General features: G+C 37.2%; 2 protein-coding genes across 2 annotated transcripts; both read right to left on the reverse strand.

Annotated features, from left to right (window-relative positions):
• Positions 1 to 1,138: 1,138 nt before the first annotated feature.
• LOC127988339 (beta-1,3-galactosyltransferase 1-like) lies at positions 1,139 to 4,802 on the reverse strand. The gene is made up of 2 exons (XM_052591024.1): positions 4,765 to 4,802; positions 1,139 to 3,728 (listed from the first exon to the last, which is right to left on the reverse strand). Exons 1-2 carry the CDS (start codon positions 4,800 to 4,802, stop codon positions 2,618 to 2,620), a joined length of 1,149 nt encoding a protein of 382 aa, XP_052446984.1. The 3' UTR covers positions 1,139 to 2,617.
• A 314-nt stretch (positions 4,803 to 5,116) lies between these two features.
• On the reverse strand, positions 5,117 to 21,373 carry glis2a (GLIS family zinc finger 2a). Its single transcript, XM_052591171.1, has 7 exons — positions 20,997 to 21,373; positions 12,818 to 12,969; positions 10,386 to 10,525; positions 9,149 to 9,319; positions 8,420 to 8,553; positions 8,140 to 8,258; positions 5,117 to 7,726 (listed from the first exon to the last, which is right to left on the reverse strand). Exons 2-7 carry the CDS (start codon positions 12,951 to 12,953, stop codon positions 7,092 to 7,094), a joined length of 1,335 nt encoding a protein of 444 aa, XP_052447131.1. The 5' UTR covers positions 12,954 to 12,969; positions 20,997 to 21,373; the 3' UTR covers positions 5,117 to 7,091.
• Between the last annotated feature and the right edge of the window lie 3 nt (positions 21,374 to 21,376).

Raw genomic sequence — 21,376 nt, forward strand, 5'->3', positions numbered from 1 at the left:
CCAACTCAAACCTCACATAGGCATCCACTGAGGATGGGGGGCTAGGCTAGTTTTTAATGGTTGTTTTAATGTATTAATTATACCACACAATGTAGTACTATTTTTTTTTTTTTTTTTTGTCATTTGTAATACTAATAACACAAAATAGGCTTCAGCTGATCGGATTATAATAACCAAATAATGTAAAAATACATTTAAATCTCCTTTACAAAACAATACCACTGTACACACTTTAGTCATTGCACTCTTTATTGGACTTATGCAAAATAGTCCTGTATTTCATACATTTCATTCCGGTCACATTGACAGACGTCCTGTGCTATGTTAAGACACATTAGCATTACCTCAACTTCAAGACGCATTAGCCTCAATGTCAGGAAAATGTGTAAAAAACATTTACGATAAAAGCCTATTGGACTAACTCTGGTAAAATATACATATGTGAACTGACAATATACACCCCAAATGTATTTCATACATTGTATTTCGTCAACAACAACTTTACAATAAAAGGCACTTTGAGATCGTTCACTAGCTTCAGTGAAATTATAACGTGCCTAGTGTTTACGACTCGTACATTACACGTCACTCGCTGATGTCACGTGTCGTTACGGGATCTTCAAGGGTTGTGTGTGAAAGCACGCACATATACCGGGTCATCACTGGCAGTGTGAAAGTGCCAAATCTAGCGACCAGGGAACAATTACAGGAACACTTTACCCCTGTATTTGCCGGAATGGCAGTGTGAAAGGGGCTCATATGACACAGTCTGACACATTCAATCTCTCATTGTTGAACGCATATTTAAAATGTATAAAACTCAGGGTTTCTCATCTCACTGTCTGTAAGTCAACTGTAAGAGTTCAAGTTGTAACTCAGAATTGGTTGAACCTTCTTATTGAAACGGGCTCCTGGAATCTGTGCACAACAAAATCAAAATATTGAGAAAATTTCCTTTAAAGCTGTCCAAATGAAGTTCTTAGCAATGCATATTACTAATCAAAAATTAAGTTTGGATATATTTACAGTAGGCAATTTACAAAATATCTTAATGGAACGTGATCTTTACCTAATATCCTACTGAGTTTTAGCATAAAAGAAAAATCTATAATTTTGACCTATATAATATATTGTTGGCTATTGCTATAAATATACCCCAGCGATATCATAAGATAAGAAAAAATTATAGAAAAAAATACATTTATAAATAACTATTTACTGTATGAGGTATACAAACAAATAGATTTACATTTTCTAGTCTTTATTTCACTTATTGTGTCAACTATTGTCTAACAGTCTTTCATAAATCAAATAAAGTTAAATGTTCAGTGTTCAATTTATTTATAAAGCACACAATAATACAACAGAAGTTGACCACAGTGCTGTACATAGAATAAGCGAACACTCATAAAAACACATCCAACTTCTAATCATTGCCATAGACAACCTTATAATCCAAGCGGCATTAATAATTTCCTATTACACCACTAGCACAGCACTCATGAATGATCAAATGCCAAAGTGAAAAAGTAAGCTTTCAGTTGTCGTTTAAACTCTTATAAGAGAGAAGCATTCTCTGATATAAGGAGGTAAACTGTTCCACAGCTTGGGAGCAGCGGCTGCAAAAGAGCGATCTCCTCTCATTTTTCTAGTCGCGGGACTACCAAGAGGTTTAATGACTCGGAGCGTAATGCTCTCTTTGGTTTATTCACCTGGATTAGATCAGCTATATATATCAGAGCATTACCATGTAGGGCCTTAAAAACAAATAAAAGTATCTTAAAATTAATCCTATAGAGAACAGGCAACCTATGTAGTTCTCTTAATACAGGGGTAATATGCTAACCTTGCAGCCGCATTTTGGACTAGTTGCAGTCTGTTTAAACCTTTTTTGTTGAATACCATAATACAATGCATTACCATAGTCCAATCTTGAGAAAATAAATGCATGAACTATCTTTTCCAAGTCCTTCCGTGTTACAAAGGGCTTAATTTTAGATTAATCCTAACTGGAAAAAAATCATTTTGACTACTTGATTTATCTGTTTATCAAATTTCAGTGCACTATCGCAGAGTATGCCTAAGTTTTTTACTTGAAGCCTCAGATAGGGGGATAGTGTGTCCAAATTAATTTTAGATATCTCAGTGGACTCTGAGGGACCAAATAAAATAATTTCAGTTTTTGATTCATTTAGACACAAAAAATTTGCAGACATCCACCTTTTAATCTCCCCAAGACACTCTGCCAGCCTTTCAACAGCAGCAGGGACAGTTGGTTTTAAGGGTGGATACAACTGAGTATTATCTGCGTAGCAGTGAAAGGAGACGTCATATTTACTCATGATCTGACCTACAGGAAGCATATAAAGAGAAAAAAAGAATGGTGCTAAAATAGATCCTTGTGGAATACCGCATGATAAAGTCGCTGAGCTCGATGTACATTCCACCATTTGCACTGAAAAACTTCTATTTTGGAAGAAGGACTTAATCCAATTTAAGACAATACCTCAAATACTAACATAGTTTTCTAAACGTGAAGTTAAAATATCATGGTCAATTGTGTCAAACGCTGCTGTAAGATCTAATAGTAGGGTCACATCCCCAGTCTACCACAAATTTATTCCATTCTGATTTGTTTTATGGAGGGCCTCTTTAGATCCTTCCAAATATCTTTTAGCTGCTGTGGGGAACTCAGGATTGTTGTAATAACACTGAGAAAATCCTCTCGCTTATATTGCCACATATAGGCTTTAAATTGAGAAGGGTCTGGGGGAAATGAGGGTACAATGCCCAACTGTTTCAGACAAGCACCCACATATGCATCTTCTATGTTAAAGGGCTTTATTTCCTTGGAAGCCTCAACTAATTTTTCTGGCAAGTCATTGGAGAAAACATATCCCATTCCCTGCAGGTATGTGGGGTATTTCTGTTCAGGGTACAATTCCTCTGCCACGTACCATTTAGAGTTTTTGTCTCTGACGACAGGCCGGTCCCACATCAAATACCCTGTGATGTAGTTCTGTCTGGGCGTGTTGGTTGACAACAGCAGGGTCATCAGGTTCTCCAGGTTTATGTACATATCAGAATCAACCTTCATAGCATAAGCTGCTTGAGGACAACGAGTGGCCAGCCAGTCCATGATCACCATGGTCTTTATGGTCAGATTGAAGTAGGAGTCCACAAAGTTGCTCTGCAGTAAATCTCTGTGTTGTCGACTCTCTTCCTCCAGCTGCTGTTGAGCTTCAGATCCTCCAGTCAAACCCACCAAGAACAGAGTCAGCACTGCTTTTCCCTGCACTGAGCTTTCATTCCCCCATGTGCTGCGGATGGCGTTACGAGCCTCCAGCTGATGGGGGGCCACAGGGACCATCAAGACCAAGAACGGATCCCACTGACTACATTTATCAGGTTCATCTAGGATGAAATGATAGTTGCTTGGATGAGCCACATGATGATTCACAGACAAGGTTGTGGTTTGTGTAGGACTCTGTTGGACACTGTTGTTTGTTAAAAATGTTGTTTGATTTTCTCTGGCAGACAGGTATTCAGTCGCCACATAGTAGGAGCGTATCTGATTCAGCACTTTTTTAGACAAGGTGTCAGGGAACACAGCATTGAAAGAGAATTCAGAGACGTAAGTAATGGCAGTCACTAAGAACACTAATGTAAGTAGCAGAAAGAATCCTGTTTTAATGTGACACCTGCATGGAGCTTTATCTGCACCTAAACTGCATAGAAGAGAGACAAAAAACAAACAAAAAATAATACAATTTATTTGCTGACACAATAATTATTGAGTGTCAGTATCAAACTTAAAACAGTTACATTTAAATATTAAACACATTCTATTTAGCCTGTACAATCAAGTCGAAAACATGGTAGGGACTGTATATCTTTTGTTTGTTTTAAATAAATCTGTTCATAAATGAACCAAACGAAGTCTTTCAACGCTACACATAAAGAAAGAGAAATAAACTGTTTAAAACAAACTTTAGACGCTACATGGTGTAGACAATTTAATAGATTCAATAAGACTTTCCAACGCTATCCACAGAGAATCATTAGAATGAAGCGATTAACTAAAATTTTCATATTTGAAATTCGTCATTTTAATAGGAATCCACGCAGAATTTCTGTTGGTTTTTTGGTTGAAGTTACTTCTGTGGTTTCATAGATGATTAGGTGATAAACATTTCACAGAAACTTTGCTAATGTGCATATGTTCCTGTAGCAGACTTACTGAAAAAGCTTCTCTACTTAAAAAAATTGTTGAATTTACTCACTCTGTCATTAGCTTTAGTTATGTTTAGTTAGTGGCTCACCAAATTTCACTTACTCCCAACTCATCAAATATTGAAGCTTGGTCAGGACCCTTAAGCGTAATTTTCAACTTTTTACTATCATACTAAGGTGCAGATAATTGCCACTATTTGCAATAAGTAGTCTAAATAGCAGAAAGTACTGCTATTTTACTGTATGATAGTGTAAATCGAATCCAATGCTATTTACACTTAGTGCAAATATCCGCTGTGTAATAGTTTTATATAACAAAGAGAGTTACATTCATGGTTTTGTAAGTTGTCCTTAAATTAATGTAGTTTTGAGTTATGATCAGTTCGGCATATTTTTCCATATCCATGCAGTTGCAGTTTACCACATCATTGCATATACAAAATATCAGATGACCATAATATATCTACATATCTATTTTTTTTAGCATAGTTTGTTTTAAATCATGGAAGACAAAAGCAAGTGTGAGCTTACCTTTTCCAGCCATTTCTGTTTAAGTGTTTCGCCTCCATGTTGTGGTCTGCGTGCATCTGGATTCAGGACAATCAGTGGCCCTTGTATCTGAAAACCTAAGATTTAAATCTGCTTTAAAATTTTAGGTGGCCCCACCCCCTCCAACCTCACATAGGCGTCCACTGAGGATGAGGGGCTGTGCTAGTTTTCATGGTTGTTTTTAAAAGATCACAATTACACCATACATTTTAAGTTTTTTTGCCATTTGTAATACTAATAACACAAAATAGGCTTCAGCTGATCGGATTATAATAACCAAATAATGTAAAAATACATTTAAATCTCCTCTACAAAACAATACCACTGTACACACTTTAGTCATTGCACTCTTTATTGGACTTATGCAAACTAGTCCTGTATTTCATACATTTCATTCTTGTCACATTGACAGACGTCCTGTGCTATGTTAAGACACATTAGCATTAGCTCAACTTCACGAGGCATTAGCCTCAACGTCAGGAAAACGTGTAAAAAACATTTACGATAAAAGCCTATTGAACTAACTCTGGTAAAATATACATATATGAACTGACAATATACACCCCAAATGTATTTCATACATCGTATTTCGTCAACAACAACCTTACAATATAAGGCACTTTGTTTTGGTAAGAATTCGTTAAAATATCCTGTGCAAATATAGTTCATTGTAATACTCAAGCTGACCGTGACAGGCCATAGTCTTAACATTTATCCATTATGCATGGCAGATATCAAATCAGAGTTTATACAACATTAGATATGTGGTTCCCGATGCAAACCCAAGCTCCGATTTTACACTTAAATGAAAAAGGTCAGCCATGCATAAAGGTTTACCAATCCGCTAGCCACACAACTAAATAATGGATAACAGACAGTTGAGTCCAAATGGACTCATGTCTTCATATGACACAGTCAATGTCTCGTCGTTGAACACATATAAAATATAAAGCGGCACCATTACATGGCTAATAATAAAAACTAAAGCTGATGATTACTTAGAGCAATCAGTGTGCACATCTTTGCTGATTAAGTTATTAAAATGTAGCTTTGTATGTAGCTATGTCCCAAATTAGTTACTTTTTGGTTGTGAGGAATGTACCATACTAGGATCAAAATTTGCTTGACACTTTGATACGAACCATAACAGATTTTTAGTTTTTAACTAACAAAATCAGTAACGTTTTGAAAGATATTTAATTAATTTTAACCTATTTTTTATTATTTTGATTTAGCTTTGCTTTCTTACGCTCATTTAACATATTAATTTAACATTGACCACAAACTGAATAACACTTTTAAAAGTAATCTCAATATGAATGTCTTCTTTTTCCATACTTGCATTACAGTGATGCCCAAATTCATGTGTAGCATTTAAAACTTCTTATTTTAGAGTTCTATTTTTGTTTTGTTTTACTAAATAATCCCATTTGGCCTAGAGTTGTGGAACACGAGATAATGTTTCTTTGTTGGCTCATACTGTAGCATGTGCTTTTCGGTTTAATTTTAAAGTTGTGTGTTGTACATATGCCTTTAATGACACATCCTGTTCTCTGTTTGGTCACTGTAAATAGTCTCCAGGAGGTTCTTAGGTAAATCAGCATACTATAATTATGAAGCACCACCTTCTAGGAATTTTTTGCCAACATCACATTACATAGGTTCTGACGTGTTTTATGACATACTGATTATATAATATAGGTGGTGCCTGAATATTGGTCGCTGTCTCAGGAAGTACTGAAAAAATAATCAACATTTGAATGACCTTTGAATATTTAAACACACACCAGGAACAATAACCGTAAAGATAACTATAACAGTAACTATCTTAGCATTCACATAAACAAAGAATACCATTCTGTTCATTTAAAGTAAACACTACTTTTTTTGCTTGTTGCTTTAAATACTCAAGCTCAGGAAAGATGAATCCATTTTCCACGCTCAGCTGGAAAAATGGATCGTCCTGAAAGTGATTCCAACAACATAATTTCATTCATTAAAAAACATTATAGTTATTATCATTGTGAATGGCCCATAAGGTTTTTGGTTAGCATTGTTTTGGGTATGTTAAACCAATTTAGCTTTTGTAGTGTGAACAGAAAACAGACAAACTGGGACTCACACCAAATTCGTGAACAGTTCAAAATCCAAACAAAATCTGAACTCTCAACAAACATTTTTCTAAGTAGTTTTGTTTTGGGGGGTTGGACATAACATAACTGATTTCAGCACTTGCAAAATGACACCGAAATCCGATTTGAAATCCAAATCAGATCGGTGCACAGTGTGAACAAGTCCCATTAGTCTCTTTACGTGCTTGCCATCTGTTTCAAGAACAGCATGCCGGGAGGAATCACGACCCATGAATGAGGACCCCGTCCTGCTCCCATCCTGCCTTCATCTTCATCATCAACATCATCTTCTTCCTCAACTGCTCTTTCAGCCTGACCCACTCCGAGCCCGAATGGCGGCAACAACAAAGGGTGCAGGATAGGCACCTTCCCAAGCCCAAGAGCACCAGAGCTGGGGTACAGCACCGGCCCGGCTCCTAAAAGTGGACTGAGCCTTGACAGATCCAGGGGGTAATTGCCAAGGGCCCCGGCGAAGGCGTGAGCCCCAAATAAGGTTGTCGCCGCACCCGGTAAGACGAAACGAGCCCCTCCTGGGTAAGAACGATCGATCCGTCGGCCATCCATCAATGAGGCACCATCTGATTCCAGCCTGCTGGTTCTGGGCTGGGCGGCGCGTTCCTGCACTACGGCGTGGCCGTGGGCCTTGATGTGCTTGCGGAGAGAGCTGGGGTCAGTGTAGCGCTTCAGACAGCCCACCATTTTGCAGCAGTAGGGTTTATCCACATAGTGTGTGCGCGTGTGTTTGAAGCGGTCGCTGGAGTTCGAGTAGCGCTTGTTGCAGCCTTCGTAAGGACAGATGTACGGCTTCTCTCCTGAGAGGGCAGAAGAGCAAGAGATAATCAAAGGCTGTACCAGAGGAATGCTGAAATCAGACAGTCACAACCCGGCGGCACAGGCCTGTAGAGACTTGTCTCATTGTGTGTGGGAAAATGAGGATGTGTGAAAAAAGTACTGGTATTTTGGTATTAAGGTCACGCTTGCATAAAAAACAAACAATAAAAGTCAAAATGCCCATTCAAAACGAGGATGATAACTAAAAATATCAATTAATAAACTAATAGCGAATAGCATAGAACGATATTGTTGGAATTTCTTTCAGTTGTTTTTTTCGAGCTGATGAGCGTTAAAAACACTGACAGCCAATCAGATTTTAAATTGGATTTTATGTGTGTACCATATCTGTGTTTGCATTTTTTTTTCAGTTTTTTTCTGCTTTTCCCCTCACCTGTGTGTGATCGGGTGTGTATTTTCAGGTTCTCCAGGCGTGAGAAGCTCTTGTGGCAGGTAGGGCAGTGATGAGGTTTCTCGTTGGTATGAGTACGGATATGAATCAGCATCTTGTACCTGCGTTAAACAAATGGATCCCGGGTTAATGCTTATATACTGTATGCAAACCATTCAAGAGCAAACATCAGACAGGTTTGAAAATTTCTCAATATCTTGGAGTGGGTGGAATTCTAACTGCTTTGTGCTTAAATCCTATGAATGCATGTATGTTTTCTGACCTGGCATTAAAGCCTCTTCCTTTGCGCGCACAGCCCTCCCAGTGGCAGCAGTATCCTGAATTCTTCTCTGGTTTCACATGCGAGTCATTCACATGGTCCACCAGATCCTGCAGGCTCTCGAACAGCAGATGGCACTACACAGTAAAGACAGAGAGTGTAGGAGGAGCAGGGAGGAAGATAAAGAGCACAAAATGAATAGATGATAAATAGATCTTTTAATTTCTAACATCATGCACTTAAAGGAATAGTTTACTCACTCTCAAGCGGTTCCAAACTTGTTTGATTATTTTATTTTAATTATTTGTTCTGCAGAGCACAGAAGAAGCCATTTTGATGGTAGCCATTGACTTACATCGTATTTTTTTTCCATATTATGGAAGTGAATGGCTACCGTCAGCACATTCTTCAAAATATCTTCTTCTGTGTTCAGCACAAGAAAGAAACGGATACAAGTTTGTGATGTACTTTTTTTTAAAGTGTTTGGAGTGAATTTAGTGCATTGTTAATTGGTTTCTAGGAAGTTTTTTACTTGGTCTCTATTATATTCCAGTCTCTAAACATGGTTCAGGTCTTTCTTTTAAGTAAGTCTAACTCATTTTAGTGTTACAATATTTCCTCTATTAATATATGTACTTTTTTTCACTTGGAAACATATTATGGAATGAATTTAATTTAGTCTTCAACCTCATCATCATGGCTCAAGACTAATACCAGCTCTCCCTCACTCACTTTTAGCCAGCGGCAGGCCAGCTGTTCATCGCTCGAGGGCTCAGGGGAGTGCTGCCCAATCAGCATCGAGGAGGGCAGGCGCAGGGGACCCTCTGCACCAATCGGCAGAAAGAACTGAAAACCTGGAGGAGGAGAGGAGCTGTCCTCGTGGTACATGGTGCTTTCAGATTCCTGAGGAAGTAGAAGAGCTTATGTATCAACAGTTCATTTCTGACTCATCTTGGTTGGGAGGTAAGAGACCACCTCGTGGCCGAACAAGTCCTGACATGTTCCCAAACCTACCCTCAATTTTTGATCCTAGAAAAGGGTTCAGATTAGGACACCGTGTGAGATTGAACTGAAATATATTAATGTGGAGGGGAACTGAATTATGTTAATGGTGTATAATGTTAATGTGTACAAGTTTATTTATTTAGCACATTTTGTACACAATGGTAATTCAAAGTGCTTAACATAAAATAAAGTAAAATAATAAAGTAAAATAAAAACAAGCAAATTGAAAAATTCGGAAATTATTTAAAAATGGACTTATTTAAAATGAATTTAAACAGTTAAATATAGAAAATGATTTTACATCAAATACATAGGCGGCATAGTAACTAAAGGTGGACTCCCCTTGTTTTGTGTGAACCCAAAACTGTGTGTTTCTAAACTGTTAGGTTTATATTCAGTGAACATATCTGCAATATATTATATATATATATAAATATATCTTCAAAATATAAATTACATTTTTTTTGTCAAAGAAATTCTAAAAAGAAAGCTAAAAACAGCTGAGATGATGTTCATCTCAGAAATTATACTTTGATTATTTAAAGTGATCAGAATCATTTAAATCCATTTACCACAAAAACAGATGCTAGTTAATGGCAACTAGAGTAAAAATACATCTAGGCTTTTAATATTAGTACTGCCTTTTATTTTTAATAATATTATCACACACTATTATTTAGTTTATTAACTATAATTTTATTAAAAAAATAAATAAAAAAAAATAAAGTGCTATAATATTATAACTATTATTAAAAAAAAAAAAATTATAGTTATATTTAATGGTTCACGTTATATGCAATGTGAGGACCAAACCAAATCTCCAGGTTCTCATATGAGAACCAGGCTGAAAAAAATTATGTGCACCCCTGTATATATATACACAATCATTTAACAATATTGTTCCAAATCAACTGAACCATTCGAAAAATGTGGCAGAGTTTGATGTATACTTTAAGTTACTCACCGAGGCCAAAAGAGGCGCTGTGGGACTCCAGCTAGCGCCGCTGTCTATGGGAGAGGGTGGTGAGGGAGAGGAAGATGGAGACAGACTCAGATCTACCACCATGGACGATGAAGAATCTGACATGTCCTTGTCAGCTGCATCTGGAGATAAGAAGAAATTAGGTTAGTTTCTGTACAACTGAGTCTGCTATTGACTGTCAGACTACAGATTTGTGATGGTTTCTAATGACTTTTTCTTTAGTTACACTGTTACGCCCTGAATGTAAAGTCCCTGACCGGGCCTCAAATATAGTCCCTTGCCCAGCCCGGCCTGTGTCTTTTTTCCCCCTTCTCCCAAAACAGCTTATACTACTGTTTATACTACTGGAGTATTTTTTGTTTGTTAGATATAAGGTTTTAGTTTTTTATTAAGTTAATTTAGAAGAAGTTTTTGTGGCAGACAGTGAGTTGATCGTAACCTATGTGTGATCAATTTACACTTGTCAAATCATCATGACTAAAATCTATAGATATAAAACAGTTCAAGGATATAACAATGTTAGTTTAAATGTTAAACCTAGAAAAATGTGCGCTGTTACATGCATATCCAAGCGTTTGTACTAAGAGTGGAAACTAAAGTGCACTCAACGTGACCACTTGCATTTTTTTTCTGTGGAAACAACTTAAAATATGTCGTCATTTTTGCTCATTAAAGTAAGAGTAATACATCATTTGGAACTGTAAAGGGTCTACTTTTATTTGTGTGCACTCACAACATCATCAAAATGTTGTGCTTTTATAAAATAAAGAAAACAAACATGATGCGCTTTCTGCTGTCTTGGTCTTGAACTGGAGTGCATTACAAAATTGAACCGAAACTCAGTGATGACATGCCTCACAGACATAATAAATATATCTATGGAAAAATTTTAATTACTGCTTAACGAAATAAAACAAATCGAAAGCAAAATCTCTTTCATTACGTAATCCGTAAAGATGCATTTTTCTCTAAAGGCACGTCCAATGAGGAGATGGTGAGTCAGGATTGGCAACTTCATCCCTACGACACTGACTGAATAAATAATTCAAATAGCTGTTTAATATTTCCCCCGACACATTCATGCTATTACTTTTGCCAGTGCTTTGCGGCAAGCTTTAGCCTATTGTGTGCATTTGAACACTGATCTCTTCCAGCTGCGCTGAAAGCACTTGTGCTCGCTAATGCTACTGGAGAAGCCTAAAAGAAGAACTATAATGTGAAAATCGTCCCGAAGCCCGGACCTAGGGGTGTAAAAAAAAAAAAGGCCATTATGCCCAGGCTGAAATCTAGGGCTCTAGTCACAATAAGTGTGTTTTTGAATAATTCATTGAATCAATTTGTTCAAGCACACCAACTAATTTAGGAATGGAACAAGTATTTTTGAGTATGTCATTGAATCACTCATTCAACTAATTTGTTCAAAACCCCTGAGGAACAGATTTTGATTTGTGACCCTGGACCACACAACCAGTCTTAAGTGTCAGTTTTCTGACTATCTGAAAGCTGAATAAATAAGCTTTCCATTGATGTATGGTTTGTTAGGATCGGTCATGATACAACTATTTGAATATCTGGAATCTGAGGGTGCAAAAAAATCTAAATACTGAGAAAATCGCCTTTAAAGTTGTCCAAATGAAATCTTAGCCATGCATATTACTAATCAAAAATAAAGTTTTGATATATTTACAATAGGAAAGTTACAAAATATCTTCATGGAACATGATCTTTACTTCATATACTAATGACTTTTTGCATGAAAGAAAAATCTATAAAATATACTTTTTTTTTTGTTGCAAAAAATATACCCCAGCGACTTAAGACTGGTTTTGTGGTCCAGGGTTACATTTGTGCCTCTTATGAACATTTATGAGGCTACAGGAGAGTAGTTGTAATGCCAGTGAAATGACTCAATTGTTGGTAAATAAATATACAATAATAATAAGACAAATGCAGTACGTCTGATTTACATTCATACTACACATATTCATATTATATATTACAAACTTTTTTAACAGTTGCAAAGGAATTATTTATTCAAAAGAAGTGCCTATACAGTGAACAACTTTTTTTTTGGATACATCCACCTGTCATTTGATCGTTCTTTCAACATTTAATTCAAAAGAGCTGATTCATTCAGGAACTGAGGTCTTTATGAGCGAGGCATTGAATCATTCATTGAACCAATTTGTTAAAACACGCTGTCTGATTCAGGAACGAATCAAGATACCATTCAGCTGAATGTTAGAAAACTCTGATTCATTGCAAGAATGAAAAAAGTGACTAAATAATTAATCTCATAAATCGCATTATCATTCCATTGAAACATATATGACTGTATGCATTTTATAACCGTTGTGTTATATGTTTCATCTATAGTTTAGTCATGTAGTGGTTTGTGTGGTCTGTTGACTAACCAGGGCTTTTGGCCTTGTGCAATGCGCGGGATATTCGAGCCCGAGAAAAGTGCAGTGGGGCACAGATGGACGTTCTGAGTGTCCTGTCACGGCCAGAGGGTATCTTCAAGTCCAGGGGCTCGTCCAGCGACAGCATGGCTTTGAATCCCAGCCTGAGAAAATCAAACCATGTTATATAAACTGTATATATTGAAAAAAAAAAATCCATTACGTCTCTTCACAGTGGCACCAACACTGACAGCTTTTGCAGCTTATTTTGTAGAAGGAAATACCCTCTCTCTCTCTCTCCCTCACACACACATACGTACTCCCACACACGTGCAGCTCCACGTTCACTTCAGCAACTGCAAGTCATTTAAATTTCTTTCTGCTAGACAAGTCACGCACACACACACACACACACACACACACAAGCAGTTCATCACACCAGCACCACACTGCAGTCAAAACATGCAGAATGCATTACAGAGATATATAGATCTGGGTTCTTTGCTTTCCTACATTCTTTTCCTCTCTTCCCGGTTTCTTTCTGTGATGCAGAGGAAAAGCTGATGAAGACTGGGCTTCTGGCTTCACATATATGTACAATTATTAGGGTCCAAAAGTCTAAGACACTAGGTGAAATTAGGAATGCACCATAGTTAAAATTCTGGTTGCTAATTATAAACGCATTACTATAGTAGACTAACGCGAGTTACGTAATCAGATTACTTTTTTCAAGTTAGTAGTAAAGTAATGCATTACTTACAAACTTACAAAAATGTATCTGCGTTATTTTTTTCATATAAGTAATGCAACTGACTTTGTTTTCCCATTTATTTAGTGAGTATTTGCTTTTAAGTATTTACTTTCCAAAAAGTAGCAAGTAATGAGTTACTTTTTACAATATTGTAATGCATTACTTTAAAAAGTAACTTTCCCCAACACTCATCATTTTCAGGTTTAGTGCCAAGATTTAAGTTCTTTACTATTTTGCAGAAATAAATAAATCAATAATTCAAAATGTTTAAAGAAATAGTTCAACCAAAAATGAAGATTTGCTGAAAATATACAATGCCATCCAACAAAGTGTTTGTTTGATCATCAAAACTAATTTGGAGAAATGTAGCATTACATCACTTGCTCACCAAGGGATCCTTTGCGGTGAATGGGTGCCGTCAGAATTAGATTTCAAACAGCTGATAAAAACATCACAATAATCCACATCAGTCCAGTCCATCAGTTAACATCTTGTGAAGTGAAAAGCTGAATGTTGTAATAAACAAATCCATCAAGGCATTTTAACCTCAAACCATTGACGGCACCCATTCACTGCAGAGGATCTATTGCTGGGGCAAGTTATATAATGCAAAATTTCTCAAAATCAAAAAAAAAAAAAGAAAGAAACATTTTAGATACATTTTGGATGGCCTGTGTGTGAGTAACTTCATAAAATGTATAACTACAAGTGAAAAAGTGCATTACATAAACATTCATCTAACCATATAATTATTTTCTTCAGTTACATGGGAATGAGGAAGTACTGCACCTTAAACACACCCCCACATTCATCATGACCAAAAGTTATGTTTTTTTTCTTCTTACAGAGAACATTCCCAGAGCTGAAATGTTGATCTCCGAGCAAACACTTGTGGCTTTTCATTTTCAGCTCCTGCATGCTTTCTTTTCCTCATTCCTCTGATTCCCTCTATGTGATATTACACAGTATTGCAAAAGGTTTGAGTGCTGAACACTTCCCCTCGACTCCATCCCTCCCTCACTCTCACTCTCTGGCTTGGGGGTTTGTTTTCAATCTAACTTCTTCCTCGAGCTCCACCCTTACTTTCTGGGCTTTATATACACGCTAACACTGAGACATACTGTGCTACAAACACCACAGTATCATTCAACAGGTTTTAAATGGATTTCGAGTGGCAGCTTTACAATGTGTCCAACCTTGGTGACTGTGAGGTGGTGTTTTTGTGAGGACAATGAGGAAAAGTGCCAAAATGTCCAAATGATAGAATAAACCTGTTCTTTTCTTTTATTTTGGAGAGAAATACCTATCTACCTTTATGATTATGTTCTCCACACAGACACACAAGATCACTGTTTCTCTATTCTGTTTCTCATTCCTCCACATCTGCAAGTGTCTGAAATCCTGGCCCTTTACCTCCTTTTGTTGACTCACAGCGAAAAGCTGTGGGTGATCATTCCTTTCCTCTTTCTCTCCCTCCTTCCAAACTCAGTGATGCAATCCCATTATTTTGCCTGCAATCCCAGTGTCTGGCGTGAGAAAGAGCCAGAAAAAGAAAATATGGAGTGCATGAATTTTTTTAATTGCATGAATCCCCAAATATGAAATATTGCGAGTAATAATTTATATTTTAAAAAACTTCACATTTGAAACAACATGACATTAATTTCTGTGATTTGTTTTAAAATGTATTTATTTAACCATTTAATTTGGTGGCAAACAAATACATAAATAATATTGTTACTATTATATATTTTTTGTAATTATTTATGTTAATAATATACAGTATTGTTCAAAATAATAGCAGTACAATGTGACTAACCAGAATAATCAAGGTTTTTAGTATATTTTTTATTGCTACGTGGCAAACAAGTTACCAGTAGGTTCAGTAGATTGTCAGAAAACAAACAAGACCCAGCATTCATGATATGCACGCTCTTAAGGCTGTGCAATTGGGCAATTAGTTGAAAGGGGTGTGTTCAAAAAAATAGCAGTGTCTACCTTTGACTGTACAAACTCAAAACTATTTTGTACAAACATTTTTTTTTTCTGGGATTTAGCAATCCTGTGAATCACTAAACTAATATTTAGTTGTATGACCACAGTTTTTTAAAACTGCTTGACATCTGTGTGGCATGGAGTCAACCAACTTGTGGCACCTCTCAGCTGTTATTCCACTCCATGATTCTTTAACAACATTCCACAATTCATTCACATTTCTTGGTTTTGCTTCAGAAACAGCATTTTTGATATCACCCCACAAGTTCTCAATTGGATTAAGGTCTGGAGATTGGGCTGGCCACTCCATAACATTAATTTTGTTGGTTTGGAACCAAGACTTTGCCCGTTTACTAGTGTGTTTTGGGTCATTGTCTTGTTGAAACAACCATTTCAAGGGCATGTCCTCTTCAGCATAGGGCAACATGACCTCTTCAAGTATTTTAACATATGCAAACTGATCCATGATCCCTGGTATGTGATAAATAGGCCCAACACCATAGTAGGAGAAACATGCCCATATCATGATGCTTGCACCTCCATGCTTCACTGTCTTCACTGTGTACTGTGGCTTGAATTCAGAGTTTGGGGGTCGTCTCACAAACTGCCTGTGGCCCTTGGACCCAAAAAGAACAATTTTACTCTCATCAGTCCACAAAATGTTCCTCCATTTCTCTTTAGGCCAGTTGATGTGTTCTTTGGCAAATTGTAACCTCTTCTGCACATGCCTTTTTTTTAACAGAGGGACTTTGCGGGGGATTCTTGAAAATAGATTAGCTTCACACAGACGTCTTCTAACTGTCACAGTACTTACAGGTAACTCCAGACTGTCTTTGATCATCCTGGAGGTGATCATTGGCTGAGCCTTTGCCATTCTGGTTATTCTTCTATCCATTTTGATGGTTGTCTTCCGTTTTCTTCCACGTCTCTCTGGTTTTGCTCTCCATTTTAAGGCATTGGAGATCATTTTAGCTGAACAGCCTATCATTTTTTGCACCTCTTTATAGGTTTTCCCCTCTCTAATCAACTTTTTAATCAAAGTACGCTGTTCTTCTGAACAATGTCTTGATGGACCCATTTTCCTCAGCTTTCAAATGCATGTTCAACAAGTGTTGGCTTCATCCTTAAATAGGGGCCACCTGATTCACACCTGTTTCTTCACAAAATTGATGACCTCAGTGATTGAATGCCACACTGCTATTTTTTTGAACACACCCCTTTCAACTAATTCAACTAATTGTCCAATTGCACAGCCTTAAGAGCGTGCATATCATGAATGCTGGGTCTCATTTGTTTTCTGAGAATCTACTGAACCTACTGGTAACTTGTTTGCCACGTAGCAATAAAAAAATATACGAAAAACCTTGATTATTCTGGTTAGTCACATTGTACTGCTATTATTTTGAACAATACTGTACAATCTATATTAAAAGTGGCATTTGAAATTATATATTTCGTATAAAATTAATAGTCTAATCTATGAACTTTATTGGTAAATTTATTTAACCATTTAAATTGCTATATATATATATATATATATATATATATATTTTTTTTTTTTATCAAATCATGGTTTATATGTCATATGTCATGTAAATGATGTACGTTTATGTATTTTATTTTTTTTCAGTGACAAATAATAATTTACAGCAATATAATACTATGAGCATATTTGGGTTTTCTTTCTTACTGTTAACTTTTTTATTTATTCTTTTTATTTTTTTTTGGATTTTCTCGCTTTGATTTTCTGAAGACCCTCTTAAAAAAACACAACAGGATGAGGGTGGAGAACAAAACACAGCTAAATAATGAGTCACTGATGAGGAAGAAACAACAACATCCTACAGAAGGCAATGAGCGCCACATCGCTCCCTCTCTCACTTTCTTCATCGCTCCTTCACTTTCCACCCCCTGCGTCTGGCAACAGGACAAGGTCAACACAGCCTCCCCTCCTCTAAAATTCCCATTCCTTCTTCTCCCGCTGTATAGTCTGTCATCCAGACACACACACACACACACACACACACACACATTCCTCTGGCCACAGCAGATTCACCCAATTTGTTTCCACTGCGCTTTTAAGTGTACATTAAAAATGCAAAGAGAGTGCCAAGCTCATAAACAATAACAAGAACCAGCTGTGGACCCAATTGTGCACAGTTTCTCCAGGAAGTCTGGGAGAACGGTCGCGGCTGAGAATCAAATGGACGGTGTGGATTAAGTGCAATTCGAACATTTTTCAGACATCATTTTCTCCCTTCTGGCGCTCTCATATTTCTCTCCTCTCTCGGTCTCTTTTTCCATGCCTATCCTCCTCCCCTTGGATCATGATTTGCAAAGGCCTCCAGGAACTCTGTCCAACCTCAAACTCAAGCCAAAGGGGGGACAGATTGAGAAAATAGAATGAGACGTAAGGGTTGATGAAGAAAAAAAGGAAAGAGGGAGCTCAGGAGTTTCTTTTGGAAATGAACAGATATATTGCTCAATATCGTGTGTTAATGTACAAGGCATCCTTGTATAGGTAAAGTTAAATAAGGAGCTAATGGAGATGAAGCATTCCAGAAGCAGCCATTGGTGGTTGGTGTTTCACAAGAAAAGAATGTGTGGTTTCATCTCTCCCTTCTGTCTGTCCTCACCCATTCTCTCCAGCGAACCCAACGATCCCCAACGCAAAAGTGAAGCCCACATTATAAGTCAAAACTGAAGTATGACCCACACATCCCTCAGCAATCGCAGCAAACAGTGTCTGACGACCCACTGAAACATTCATATGCATGCTCCCTCAGCCACACATTCATCCAAAATCTGTCTCTCAATCCATTCCTCAGACCCTCTGTTAATGTTGCAGTTTGTTGCATCAGGACTGAGCTTGGCATTGCACCGAGAACCTCCCAAAGTACTGCCATAACCACCATAAACACTGAGCTGGACACGGCAAACACCCACATATTCGGATTAGTAGGGGATTTTCAATAAGCGATTTCTAAATGTACATTCGGTAGACTCCAATCTTCATTATTTGCATGCCTCTTTGTGATATGCAAGCGTTAATGAACCTTAGTAAAGGTAGATGGCATACAAAATAGTTTGCAAATAAAAATGTGAATATATAAAAAACATGAAAAAATAATTAGACTTGATTTAGGTCCTTAAAACTGTATGACCCATTGTACTTTGTTGTTGTCATTAGCGAAAAATGAAATATGGTGTATGTATTCATAATCCGTCTTTAAAATTACATATTTACACCATGTTACTGGAGCTACAGTGGTCAAATGTAAACAGGCTGTTTTCAGTTACCAGGCTAACAATTTAGGCTACTAGCTTAATGTTAAATAGTTGCAAAATGCTTTCCTGATTTGCTATGACAAGGTATCACAATAATGCAGGGTGCGATCTTATTTTGCCCTGAGATAAAATTGAAATAAACCCCATCAGAACACAAAATAGAAGGGTCTTTTATCATGCTGTAAGGGGTTAAGTTAGCAGGCTAACAATTTAGCCAACTAGCTTAATGTTAAATGGTTACAAAAATAGGGTGACCATATGAGCCATTTTCCCACGACGCGTCCTTGCCAGGATTTCTATATTGCCTAAAACATCAAAAGTAGTTTGACCAATAACATGCAGGTATGTTACATAATTAACCAGTCGTGGATCTGGAAAATCTGGATATTTTAGGCAATATAAAAATCCTGGCAAGGACACGTCCTGGGAAAATGGCTCATATGGTCACCCTATACAAAAAGATTTTCTGATTAGCCACGACATGATGTCACAATAGCGAGGGATGGAATCTTATTTGGTCCTGACATAACTGCAAAATAAATCCCATCAAGACACAAAACATAAAGGTCTTGTATCATGCTGAAAGGGTTAAGTTAGCAAGCTAACAATTTAGCATACTAGTTTAATGTTGAATGGTTATGAAATGGTTTTCTGATAAGCTCTGACAAAATATCACAATGCAGAATGAGATCTTAGTTTGCTGCGACATAAAAAATAAAATAAACCCCAAGATATAAGGGTCTTGTAACATGCTGAAGGGGTTAAGTTAGCAAGCTAATAATTTAGCCAAATAGTTAAACATTAAATGGTTTATGAAAAGCTTTTCTAATTAGCTCAGACTTGATATCACAACAGTGCAGGTTGGGATCTTATTTGGCCCCGATATGAATGCAAAATAAACCCCATTAGGTCAAGAAACATAAGGGTCTTGTATCATGCTGAAGGGGTTAAGTTAGCAAGCTAACAATTTAGCCTACTAGTTTAACACTGAATAGTTATGAAAAGGTTTTCTGATAAACTCTGACAAAATATCACAATGCAGGTTTAGATCTTAGTTTGCTGTGACATAAAAATAAAATAAATCCCAAGACATAAGGCTCTTGTATCATACTGAAGGGGTTAAGTTAACAAGCTCACAATTTAGCCAAGTGGTTTAACATTAAATGGTTTATGAAAAAATCTTCTGATTAGCTTAGAACAGGATATCATAATAGCGAGGGATGGGATCTTATCTGACCCTGACATAAATACAAAATAAACCCCATTAGGTCATGAAACATAGGGGTCTTGTTTCATGCTGAAGGGGTTAAATTAGCAAGCTAACAATGTAGCCTACTAATTTAACATTAAATGGTTTAGGAAAAGCTTTTCTGATTAGCTCTGACATGATATCATTGGTTTGCTGCGACATAAAAATAAAATAAACCCCAAGACATAAGGGTCTTGTATCATGCTGAAGGTGTTAAGTTAGCAAGCTAACTAGTTTAACGTTAAATGGCTATGAAAGATTATAAAAATAACACAATAATGCAGGATGGGCTCTTATTTGCCCCGAGATAAAGCCAATCAGGATATGAAACGTAGGCGTCTTGTATCAAGCTGAAAGAGTTAATTTTAAGATAATTAACTCCAGACAGTAAATTGCGAAATTTTAACATATTTCACTGCGTAAAAAAATAAACATGAAACATGTGCAATAATGGCTGCAGACTAATACAAACAAGTAAACTAGCATAAATGAAAATCCAGTGACACGATGTCAAATAAAAAATAGTGCTCAAGCCACAAAAGTGTTTGACCGCGGAATGTCAGGATTGACCAATCAGCATCAAGTACTCTTAAAGTGACATGATATTACAGCATCTGAGACACTAATAACCTCCCAGTCCCACCCACGCACTCAGGTGTCCTCCGTTCACACCTGTAGCAGAAGTTATATAACACAAGGTGGTCCCTGTTTATGGTGAACTCTGTTTACAAACCTATTCCTTGGTGTGTGCTATTCGATCTATTCAACGTTAAAGAAACTGGGTCACACTGTCTGGATAAAACTTTCGCAAAATAACACACACACACACACACACAGTTTTTTTTTCTCTAGACGTGAGCTGATACAGATTGTGTTTGTCAAGATGCGCGCGCCGGGTTTAACGTTACCTCGATGAAGACGCTCCGTCTGATTCCGAAATACGTGACGGCTGAAGCGCGCGCGGTGCGTTTAACGCTGAGGGAATGTCTTCATCAAAAACACTCCTGGATCCAGCTCACCGTTTCCAACTCACGCAGGACACGACGGGCGATACTTACTCCAGAAACGCAAACTGTAGCTGTTTGGATAAATTGTCGGGAAGTTGCGACAAATCGTTCTAAAATAAATACATTTCAAAGGAGCATCGTTTGCTTACGACGCCTGTCTACTGTCTCCCGAATCCTTCCTCAGTCAGAAAAACAGACGGAGGGAGAGGGAGGAGAATAAGACAGAGGGTGGGGGACATTAAATGATGATTCTTTATTTTCCTCCAGATGTGGTCTCTCTC

Source organism: Carassius gibelio, chromosome B22 (assembly GCF_023724105.1).
Source record: "Carassius gibelio isolate Cgi1373 ecotype wild population from Czech Republic chromosome B22, carGib1.2-hapl.c, whole genome shotgun sequence".
NCBI classification, from domain to species: Eukaryota; Metazoa; Chordata; class Actinopteri; order Cypriniformes; family Cyprinidae; genus Carassius; species Carassius gibelio.